The sequence below is a fragment of the Rhinoraja longicauda genome, chromosome 4 (assembly GCF_053455715.1).
Source record: "Rhinoraja longicauda isolate Sanriku21f chromosome 4, sRhiLon1.1, whole genome shotgun sequence".
Classification (NCBI taxonomy): Eukaryota; Metazoa; Chordata; class Chondrichthyes; order Rajiformes; family Arhynchobatidae; genus Rhinoraja; species Rhinoraja longicauda.
The window spans coordinates 20,879,169-20,891,667 of record NC_135956.1 but is presented as its reverse complement, the minus strand read 5'-3'; the positions used below and the strand labels follow the sequence as shown (position 1 = coordinate 20,891,667).

General features: G+C 41.7%; 1 protein-coding gene across 2 annotated transcripts in view; it reads left to right on the top strand.

Moving 5' to 3' along the window:
- adcy8 (adenylate cyclase 8 (brain)) overlaps positions 1-12,499 on the top strand; it is a 104,762-nt gene that overhangs the window by 71,433 nt on the left and 20,830 nt on the right. For both annotated transcript variants that reach the window (XM_078397320.1, XM_078397321.1), the window contains 2 exons: positions 558-647; positions 10,818-10,990. In XM_078397320.1, the coding sequence (XP_078253446.1) occupies positions 558-647; positions 10,818-10,990 (263 nt within the window). The remainder of the gene's footprint in view (positions 1-557; positions 648-10,817; positions 10,991-12,499) is intronic.

Below are 12,499 nucleotides of genomic sequence, written 5' to 3'. Positions count from 1 at the left end.
CTCCCCAGTGCTGTGTGTGTGCGTGTGTGTGTGTGTGCGCGCATGTGTGTGTGCATGCATGTGTACACGTGCGTGTGCCTGTGTGTGTGTTCGTGCGCACGTGTGTGTGTATGTGCGTGCATGTGTGTGCGTGTGTGTGCATGTGCATGTGTGTGTGCGCGCACGTGTGTGCATGTGCACGTGTGTATGTGTGCATGTGCGCGTGCGTGTGCGGAGTTTGCAGGATCTCCCTGTGAACTTATGGATTTTGTACAGTTTTCTCCCAGGTCCCAAGGATGTGGGCTGGTAGGCTAATTGACTGCTGCAAATTGCCACCAGTTAGAAGATAAATGGTAGAATCTACAGCGAGTTTATGGAAAGGCGGGGAGAATAAAGTATAGAATTAATGTAACCAGGGACCCAATATTTGGTATGGTCTTAGTCTGAAAGGTCTGCTTTCACTCTGCTTGTTCCCTGTCCATTTAAATCATATCCATTTCAAAATTGCCTTGAATGTAATTTTGACTTATATAAGAATTAAATATATATTCCATCTAATTTTTGAGCTTCTTTTTCAGTTTTGGTGTAACTCTGATAAATCTACAAATGATAAGAACCAAACGTTCAACACCACTGCCAAGTGTACAGATATATGCTTCTATCCTGAGGTACTTAAACACTCTCTTATCAGCATGCCTGTCTTTAATTTAATCTTCTAAGTGTGCCTGAGCTCTTTCTGATCAATCTTAACAGGCTGACTCTATGCATTATTGTTTAAAACATCACACACCTGAGCCTTTTGCTCATTCAGGCAGAGAAAAATTACTCACGATTACCAGACTTTCCTTGGGTAAATAAATGAAAGCATCCATTGCTTGAGAATTAATAGCTTTCTCTGGGCAAAGTGGTTTTGAACCTAACGAGGTGGGTTATGTTGATGATAGGGGATGAAACATTTAGTCTAAGTTGTCTGTCAACATTGCAACATAAAATACTGCAGATGCTTGAAATCTGAAATAAAAACAGGAGATGGTGGAAATACTCTGCATTGCGAGAGAGAGAGAAACAGAATGAATGGGTCAAATTGATGACCTTTCATCAGAATTAGATCCAAAATAAATAAAAAAAACTGTAGAGAGGCAGTGAACAGGGAGAGGTGAAGAGAACAAAGAAGAGGAAAATTGGAGAGGCAGGAAGAGCAGGAGAGAACAAGGACAGAATCCAGGACAGATTGGATGACACAAATTAGGTGACGTCAGCTGAAAGAGGGTCATGTATAACATTAAACTAGGTCAGGGGGAGGTGCTAAATAGTAAGAGACACATGCTCTTCTAATATCATCAGAAGTATATTAAAACATGGTCGAATAGATACACAATATGTGGAGGAAGGAACTGCAGATACTGGTTTACACCGAAGATAGACACAAAATGCTGGAGTAACTCAGCGGGACAGGCAGCATCTCTGGATAGAAGTAATGGGTGATGTTTTGGGTCTGAAGAAAGGTCTCGACCCAAAACGTCATCCATTCCTTCTATCCAGAGATGCTGAATGTCCCGCTGAGTTACTCCAGCATTTTGTGTCTATCTTCAGATTAGATGCACAGTTGGCATGGCAGCATAGCCTACATTATTGTGTTGGATATGAGTCAGGAGGTTATTGAAGTGGGAGGAGGTCACATACAAGGAGGTCAGAGTTGAAATTGGAAGGATTATTAAAACATCAGCAAATTTAAATCTCAGGGTTAGCCTTACAGGCTGAACAGAAGCCATCTCCAGTGTGGTCATCTAATATACATTTTGCTTCCCCACATCATGAGTAACCAATGCAGTAATCAATAGGGCAAGGTCACTGTTTCACCAGCAAGAAGGATTGGGGACCTTGGTGGCAGGAAGAGAGGAGGTTGAAGGATACGTGTTACAATGGGAGGTATTTTGAGAGTGTGAAGCACGTATTGGTGGAAAGCAGACCAGTTAGCCTTACATCGGTCGTGGGGAAGATGCTGGAGTCGATTATTAAAGATGTTACAGCAGCGCATTTGGAAAGCAGTGACAGGATCAGTCAAAGTCAGCATGGATTTATGAAGGGGAAATCATGCTTGACTAATCTTTTAGAATTTTTTGAGGATGTAACAAGTAGAATGGATAAGGGAGAGCCAGTGGATGTGGTGTATCGGGACTTTCAAAAAGCCTTTGACAAGTCTCACATGAGATTAGTATGCAAAATTAGAGCACATGGTATTGGGGGTTGGGTTTTGACATGGATAGAGAACTGGTTGGCAGACAGGAAGCAAAGAGTAGGAATTAATGGGTCCTTCAGAATGGTAGGCAGTGGCTAGTGGGGTGCCGCAAGGCTTGGTGCTGGGACCCCAATTGTTTTCAATATATTAACGATTTAGACGAGGGAATTAAATGTGACAACTCCAAGTTTGTGGATGACACAAAGCTGGGTGGCAGTGTGAGCTGCAAGGAGGATGCTATGAGGCTGTAGGGTGACTCGGATAGGTTGGGTGAGTGGGCAGAAGCATGGCAGATGCAGTATAATGTGGATAAATGTGAGGTTATCCACTTTGGTGGCAAGAACAGGAAGGCAGATTATTATCTGAATGGTGTCAGATTAGGAGAAGGGGAGGTTCAACGAGACCTGGGTGTGCTTGTACATCAGTCACTGAAAGTAAGCATGCCGTTACAGCAGGCAGAGAAAAAAGTTAATGGCATGTTGGCCTTCATCGCGAGAGGATTTGAGTTTAGGAGCACGGAGGTCATACTGCAGTTATACAGGGCCCCGGTGAGACCGCACCTGGAGTATTGTGTGCAATTTTGGTCTCCTAATTTGAGGAAGGACATTATCGCTATTGAGGGAGTGCAGCATAGGTTCACCAGGTTAATTCCCGAGATGGCGGGACTGAGAGATACTGAAAGAATGTGTCGACTGTGTTTATATTCACTGGAATTTAGAAGGATGAGAGGGGATCTTATAGAAACATATAAAATTCTTAGAGGATTGGACAGGGTGGATGCAGGGAAAATGGGCCCGATGTTGGGGGAGTCTAGAACCAGGGGTCACAGTTTAAGAATAGGGCTAGGCCATTTAGGGACTGAGATAAGGAAAAACATTTTCACCCAAAGAGTTGTGAATCTGTGGAATTCTCTGCCACAGAAGGCAGTGGAGGTCAATTCACTGGATGTTTTCAAGAGAGGGTTGGATTTAGCTCTTAGAGCTAAAGGAATCAAGCGATGTGGGGAAAAAGCAGGAACGGGGTACTGATTTTGGATGATCAGCCATGATCATATTGAATGGCGGTGCTGGCTCGAAAGGGCAAATGGCCTACTCCTGCACCTATTTCCTATGTTTCTATGTTTCTATGTTTGTTGGCTCAGCCTAACAACCTACTGTCAGGAGCCAGGTCACACACTAACATCCTTTACGTTAGACTGTGTGCCTGCATCTTTCCAGTCATTCAAAGGGAAGTGATTTTATGACTCCGAAGAGTAGGAGAGGGACTGACCTCTATCTGTTAATTATTTTGAGCTCCACAATTACTGATTTTTCTCCACTACTGCCCGATTCTAACCCATATCACAACTTGCCCCATCCTTCTCTCACACCGCCATAAACACTATCTATCCCCTATACAATTTTCCTTAGGGATCAGATAATCATATAGGATACTCCAAAGTCACACATGATTTAATTCACCATGAAAGGATGTGTGCAAAGTGAATGGAGTTGGTGTCATGCGTTCAAAGGTTTACAATAGGAATGAGGTTTACAATAGGAATGGTTTGGAGCCTTCCCACATTTAACTGAAAGACACTGCAACTCTCTGCATTTGCGTGTTTATAAAAATGTGGTGGAGACGGCAAGAGAAGTGATGTGAAGATGGAGTAAGGTACCATAGGTATAACATGGGACTTGGCTCCATACCTTCAGCAGATATCGTAACATCCGCAGGTGCACAAAGAACAGAAGATGATCTGGGAAAGATTCTTTGGGGACTTCATAGAAACATAAAAAACATAGAAAAAAGGTGCAGGTGGAGGCCATTTGGCCCTTCGAGCCAGCAAAGCCATTCATTGTGGTCATGGCTGATCATCCGCAATCAGTAACCCGTGCCTGCCTTCTCCCCATATCCCTTGATTCCACTAGCCCCTAGAGCTCTATCCAACTCTCTTTTAAATTCATCCAGTGAATTGGCCCTACACTGCCATCTGTGGCAGAGAAATCCACAAATTCACAACTCTCTGGGTGAAAAGGTTTTTTTCTCACCTCAGTTTTAAATGGCCTCCCCTTTATTCGTAGACTGTGGCCCCTGGTTCTAGACTCCCCCAACATTGGGAACATTTTTCCTGCATCTAGCTTGTCCAGTCCTTTTGTAATTTTATACGTTTCTATAAAATCCCTTCTCATCCTTCTAAATTCCAGTGAATACAAGCCCAGTCTTTCCAATCTTTCCTCATGTGACAGTCCCGAGGTCCCGGGGATTAACCTCGTGAACCTACGCTGCACTGCCTCAATAGAAAAGATGTCCTTCCTCAAATTAGGAGACCAAAACTGCACACAAGACTCCAGATGCGGTCTCACTAGGGCCCTATACAACTGCAGAAGGACCTCTTTACTCCTATACTCAAATCCTTTCGTTATGAAGGCCAACATGCCATTAGCTTTCTTCACTGCCTGCTGTACCTGCACGCTTACTTTCAGTGACTGGTGTACAAGGACACCCAGGTCGCATTGCACTTCCCTTTTACCTAATCTGACACCATTGAGATAATAATCTGCCACCTTGTTTTTGCCGCCAAAGTGGATAACCTCACATTTATCTACATTATACTGCATCTGCCATGCATCTGCCCACTCACTCAACCTGTCCAAGTCACCCTGCAACCTCCTAACATCCTCCTCGCAGTTCACACTGCCACCCAGCTTTGTGTCATCTGCAATTTTGCTAGTGTTACTTTTAATTCCATCATCCAAATCATTAATATATATTGTAAATAGTTGCGCCCCCAGCACCGAGCCTTGAGGCACTCCACTCGCCACTGCTTGCCATTATGAAAAGGACCCGTTTATTCCTACTCTTGGCTTCCTGTCTGCCAACCAATACTCTGTCAATGTCAATACACTACCCCAATACCATGTGCTCTTCACTGCAAGCTGAAAGGGGAAATTTGGGGGAAATTCCCTGGCTGTCAATGGATCAGTAGCAGAGGAACCAACTGAATATTGTCACTGAGCTGAACAATAACACGCACACATCGGAGAATGGTTCATTATATCAAAGATGGTAGAAAGGTTGGGAAGGAGGGATGGTGCTGGTCCCCTGTGACAGTCACGGAGGATGGAATTTATCTATTGTTCAATTTTATTTTGTGGCACAGATGTAAAATGCTTTGAAAGATTCAAGCATGTTGAGAAAATCAGGCATAGATTTGTGAGTCAGTAACACTTTCAAGTACTTTTGAGAGAGAAAAAAGGAAGGTTGAAGATGAAGCAATTTGCCGGGACAGAGGGTTAAAGAGAATGAAGCCAATTTTGAAAAAGTAGGAGCCGTGTAAGGTGGAACCAATTATAATGATAAGTTGTCATGGTTCGAGGAAGAAAGCTAAACCTAAGCTGTTTTGTGATTTAGACTAAAACTTACTGACAATTGGATTGAAATCACCAGCTCAATTTAAATCACACTCTTACAGCTAGAAGGATGAATTTTTCAACACCATTGTTGTTTAGATTTTTTTAGCTTTGTTTGCGTTCCATGAGGTATAAGTTATGTATCGGTTGATTTAATTTCTGATCTACATTGCATAATATGTATGTGCATACATAATATGAGGTCTTAAATTTGGTCAGAAAGAAAGACGAAACGTATGTAAGTTTTAGAGAAATGAACAGGGCATTTAAGGAATACTAGACCGTGGACCCTTTGGGCCCAAACCTCATGCACCCTCTCCTCCCCCCCCCCCCCCTCCCCTCTCCCTTCTCCACCCCTCGTCCCCTCCCCCTCTCCCCCTCCCCCCTCCCCCCCACTCCCCTCCCTCCCCCCACTCCCCTCCCTCCCCCCTCCCTCCCTCCCTCCCTCCCTCCTCCCCTCTCCCTCCGCCTTCCCCTTCCCCTCAACCCCCCTTATCCTCTCTCCTCTCCCCTCCCTCCCTAGGAGATAGATTTAAACTTTAAAATGTGAATAACTTTAAAAATATAACACCGATTTCAATGAAACTTCTTCCATTACCACCAAAGGGACAATGGTGAGTAAGGTGGGCCTAAAATTGTTGTGCTGTCGTGTACCGTTTTGGCTGTAGTTCAGGAACAAACAAACAAACAAACAAGAGTTTTAGTATATAGATAAAGCAAGTAGGAAAGAACTCAAGAAGGGCCAAAGAGGGCCATGGAATGTCATTGGCAAGTAGGATTAAGAAAACCCCACGGCTTTTTATACTTACATTTAAAAAAACACGAGGGAGAAGGGATCGCTCAAGGAAAAGGGAAGGAATTCATGATTGGATTCAGAGAATGTAACCCTTAACAGAATTGATGTTCATAAGGTCATAAGTGATTGGAGTAGAATTAGGCCATTCGGCCCATCCAGTCTACACCATTCAATCATGGCTGATCTATCTCTCCCTCCTAACCCCATTCTCCTACCTTCTCCCCATAACCTCTGACACCTGTACTAATCGGATGGACCTTGGGGTTCAAGTCCTTAGCTCCTTGAAAGTGGCAGTGCAATTAGACAGAGTGATGAAGGTGGCATATGGTCTGCTTGCCTTCATCAGTCAGGGCATTGAGTATAAGAGGCAGGGAGTCATGTTGCAGCTTTATAGGACTTTGGTTAGGCTGCATTTGAAGTATTGTGGGCAATCTGGTCACCCCATTACAAGAAGAATGTGGAGGCTTTGGAGAGGGTGCAGAAGAGGTTTACCAAAATGCCCGGATTAGAGGACATTAGCTATTAGGAAAGGTTGAACAAACTTGAATTGTTTTCTCGGAACATCGGAGGTTGAGGGGAGACCTGGTAGATGTATATAAAATTATGTGAGGCATAGATAAGGTAGGTAGTCAGATCCTTTTTCCAAGGTGAGAGGGGCAAAGTTTCATGTAGATTTGTGGGCAAACCTTTTACACAGAGAGTGGTGGGTGCCTGGAATGGGCTGCCAAGGCGGTGATGGAGTTAGATACAATGGGGGTATTTAAGAGGCTTTTCGATGTGCTCATTGATGTGCAGGGAATGGAGGGTTATGGATCTCGTGCAGGCAGACAAGATTAGTTTAACTCAGCATCATGTTTGGCACAGACATTTTGGGTTGAAGGGCCTGTCCCTGAGCTGTGCAATTCCATGCGCTACGTTATAATGAAAAGTTAACAGTATTCCACAGAGCTAGTTGAAGGATTCAAATGGTGCCACAATCAGCAAATACACCTATACTACTCCATGCATCTCTACCCTGTATTTTACGTTCACAAGTTATAGATGTAGAATTAGGCCATTTGGCCCATGAGTCTACTCTGCCATTCAATCATGGCTAATCTCAACCTCCTAATCCCATTTTCCTGCCTTCTCCCCAAAACCCTTGACACCTGTTCTAATCAAGAATTTGTCTATCTCTTCCTTAAAAAAGATGGGGTGGCACGGTGGTGCAGCTGCCCTTACAGTGTAGAGTTGATGCCTTATAGTGCCAGACGACCTGGGCTCGATCCCGACGACAGGTGCTTGTCTGTACAGAGTTTGTACGTTTCCCTGTGAACTGTGTGGGTTTTCTCCTGGATCTCGTTTTCTCCCACACTCCAAAGACATACAGGTTAATTGGTTCGGTATAATTGCAAATTGTCCTTAGTGTGTGTAGGATAGTGTAAGTGTGCAAGAATCGCTGGTCGGCTCGGTCTCAGTGGGCCAAAGGGCCTGTTTCCGCGCCATATCTCTAAACTAAAAAAACTAAACTGAACGTCTAATTAGATATTCCTTTAAATAGATTATTTAAATTTAGATAAGCCTGAAAATTACTTTGAGCTTAAAGCATTGACTTTAAATTCTTCTCTCCTTTGTTTTAATGAGGTATTAACCCATTTTAAATTAATTAATTAATGCTTCCGTTGAAATAATGGACAAGGAATTGTAGCTGTTCGAGCAATCCTATAATATCATCGTTTTTTCCAAGCTCTCCAACATTCAAAGCCAGTGGAACCTATCTATTATATTGAAATTATCAATCATTTCACTAATCTCTTAATTTTACATTTGTTTACTGATTAAATTTATTTTTCAAAACTAGGAGATTACTTTATCATCTCAGAACCTGAAACAAATTGCACTCATGAGGATCAGTAGGGAGACACTACAGAAATGGATTACATTTAATAAAGGAAATGTTATTAATATGGCATTTTATCATACCTCCAGGACACATTAAAGTGTGATATAAACAAGATAAAAGTCTCTTCTAATACTAGTTACTAATGACTGTGAGACAAATTCTGTACTAAGGTCACTGCTGCAGTAACTCGTGATAATTGAAATAAATCCATTAGCTTAAGATGTATATGGGCAAAGTCCATTCAGTCCTGAGTGCAGATGTCACAGGGGAAAACAATGCAATTCATATAATTGATCAACGGTTCCGTCAGCAATGCTAACTTAGCACTAAATTATTAATAGGTAACCACATCAACCATGACACGGCACTTTTGTCTTCCAGGGCAATGTCTTAACATTCTGCTCCTTCATAAGCCTGCAGCATAATCATACCACTGATGTCAGTGCAGCGTTTTCTAGAAATAACTCATGAACCAATTCCACCAAAAAGGATTTGGAGTTTGAGGTCCATTATATGCCAGGAGCAAGTGACTTAGTCTGATAATATAATACAGTGACAAGGAAATACTGTTTTTTTTGTTGATTTAATCGGTGCAATAATTAAGACCCTTCTGCCTGTGTCCTAAAACAACAAATTGTTTTTTATTGACAAATCTGAAGGGTCGCCACACTTTGGCGATTCATTACTCTTATATAATGCCAATTTTCATCACTACCAGTCATTGCAAAGCTTTTAGCTGCTTACATTCCAAGTTTTGAAATTGCCCTCACCCCTGAACTTTCCCTCCTCCCACAAAGCATTGCGCCTTTCCATCTCTGTCCGCTTTTCTGAAACTGTTTACAACCTCGCTCTCGCAGTAAGCTCTTGCTTAGCTGTCCTAATATCTCTCTGTGTCTTTTAGTTGTAGTTTTAGAGATACAGCACGGGAACAGGCCCTTCAGCCCATCGAGTTTATACCGAACATCGATCACCCGTTCACACTAGCCCAGTATAGTTCAGTACAAAACTGTTCCTGCAGTGCTCATTGGAAGCTTCTTAGGATGTTTACCACATTAATGGGGCTCCTGAAATATTTAACCAGATTAATTGGTCATTTGTCAGATTCACTCATTTGTTGGATGCAATGTACAATATGTACCTTGATTACATTAATGACTGGAAATTGAGATCTGTCAAAAATAATGTGATTTAGATCCTGTAATGCAGAGGAAACAAACATTTTACAGCAATTGTCCTTCCAAGTGAGATGGTACAAACCTGGGAAGCCTTGCTACAGAGATGAGGTTGAAAACACTTCTGGAATGCAGTGTACTGTACAATTTTGGTATCCCCCCCAATAGTATGGTGCACATGAGGTTCACTCGATCAATTCCCAGGGTGTAGAACTTGTCTTATCCAGGGAAGCATTTAGTAGATTGTGCCGTACTGTTGTATGTTCTATGAATGATAGCATAGGCCAAGGAGAACAGAGAAGGGGCCAGGAGCAGTTAAAGCATAGAGTATGAGATGCTGTTAAACCTCCTGAGGAAGCGTTAGATTGCCACGTGACAGGAGAAATGGAACATTGAATTGTATTTTTGGGATAACCTGGAATCATGAAAAGCAGTATTTGGTTTCATGGTGTTTTATTCCTTTTGATAAATGTCAGTGAATTAATACTTCTCAAAGGATTTCAATTCTCTATGTAATGTACTGCCAATTTGGTACTTTCTTCTGGTATCATGTACATTACTCAGACTAGGAGAGTGCGATGTTAACCAAACTGGAAACATTGTCCGGTAATGTCATTGTGATAATCATGGGGCACGTGTTTTCAGATGCTAGTCTTATGGAGAATACACAAGTAGTTGGTGTCATAATCTAAGATACCATAGTTTCTCAAAGCTTTCAAATAGGGGGAAAGATCTTCAGAAAGAGGAAGTTAAACTCAACTTAGGCTATAAACAGAAACACATTAATTTTAGAAGCTCTACTCAGCGTGTCTAGAATGAAGGTAACTCAAATCTCAGCATTGCAGCCCAAGCCTCAGATTAATTTTTCTGTTGTAGGAGTTAAACAAACTTTTTACAGCCATTTTTGAAATTAAATAAGATGCAAAATGTTGACTATTTATAACTTGTACTGCTTGTCTGGCAGCATGGTGAATAATGGATTGGTGTGGTATCATTCTGAGTCATAGAAAATGAAAGCTGATGCCATGATCCCTCCGTGCATCCACTCCATTATCTACTATGGGAAAGATTGGGAACATGTCCAGAAATGAGATTGAATGGGAGCAAATTGTGCTGAGGTACCCAGGGTAACTAATGCATCTCATGAAGGTTAAATATATTGCCATTGTGGAGTGTAAAGTGATAGAAAGTACTGCGTTTTATTTAAGACCTACAAGGAGGGAACTCCAAGAAACAGTAGAGCATTTAATAAAGTAATTTAGTTCTTAAAAGTACGGTAATAACTTTACCGAATAACTGAAGTACTGTCTGTCGCCAGTTGAAGCTCTAACGTGATCCTTATGTGTTATCTGTCTAGTATTTTGTGTTTACTGGAGTGCTAGCGATGGTGACCTGTGCAGTGTTTCTCCGTCTGAATTCCATCTTGAAACTTGCTGTTTTACTGATAATGATTGCAGTTTACTCACTGCTGACTGAAACCGTCTACAGCTCGCTCTTTGTTAGATATGACAACTTCCATCACAGTGGAGAGTAAGTGTTTATGTTCTTTTACACTCAATGCCAATTGCATTACTTAGATGTGACAGTGTGGTAGTTTTATTTTAGTTCTGTTGCAGTAATGCTTAATGTCCAGGAGCAAGAATGGACTAGGCTCAAATCCCACTCCCATCAGTTCATAGTACGGATCTCAATGCATGCCAGAGTTCCATAAGGTTCAAAGGTATGCCCCAACAGCCTACAGGGGAATTTTAAGGAGATATATGATGTGTCTATCTCCCAGCAACAATTACATTGGTAGCAAACCTGGCATCATTTAAAATACATAGGTATCAAGTTAGGGGAATGAAGAAAGAAGGAATAGAATTGTGGAAAATCGAAGTAAAACCAAATTAGAACATTTCACTTAAAAAAATTCAATGCTCCAGCTAAATTGGGGATATCCAGCACAGAACTAGATCATATGTGGACTTTCATGGACCCTACGGCTTGGTACACAGTTCTTGATTTTTTACATAACAGGGTGCAGAAGAGACATTCATGATGTTTTAAAGATCTAGAAGAATAATGCTTGGTTTGTCTTCCTGACATAAAGTACTTGCAATGGGATCAGTCATCAATTGCACTCTTACCCTGAATTTTGGTTCCATTCCTGGAATAATTATCTAGCACTAGTTTAGTTTAGTTTAGTTTAGTTTAGTTTATTGTCACATGTACCAAGGTACAGTGAAAAGCTTTTTGTTGTATGCCATCCAGTCAGCGGAAAGACTATACATGATTACAATTGAGCCGTCCACAATTATGCAGATACGTTTATGCAGATACGTCCACAATTATGCAGATACGTCCACAATTATGCAGATACATTTCTCTTCCGTGGAATTTATTTTCCCATTACAAAAGCAGCCCCAAATGATAGAAAAAGAGCTTCAAAAAAACAATAATATATAATATGAATGATGTACAATAAAAAACAGAGTAGGCAACTGGGGCGGCACGGAGGTGCAGTGGTAGAGTTGCTGCCTTACAGCGACAGAGACCCGGGTTCGATCGTGACCAGGGATGCTGTATGGGTTTGTACGCTCTCATCGTGGCATGCATGGGTTTTCTCCAGGAGCTCCATTTTCCTCCCACACTCGACAAACGTATAGTTTTGTAGGTTAATTTGGCTTAGATAAAATTGTAAATTTTAACACCCTAGTGTTATTGTGCGGGGATCGCTGGTCGGTGCGGAATCAGTGGGCTAAAGCGCCTTTTTCTAAGCTGCATCTCTAAACGAAACTAAACTAAGCTAAACAGTTTTCTAATTATATGTGCTTGTAAAGATGTATTTATTATAAATAATAATATGTTTATTACAAATATTTCATAACAATGGAAATAAAAGATGAAAGGAATACTTTAGATAAATCATAACTATCATCTGGTTATTCTGGGTCTGAACCTGTATGTGAAGAATATGGATATTCTACTCTTTGCCTGCTACAATTGGCCGGCCAATCTTCAAGTGGGCAGGCAGGCCGTTGCCAGTCGGATTCCACA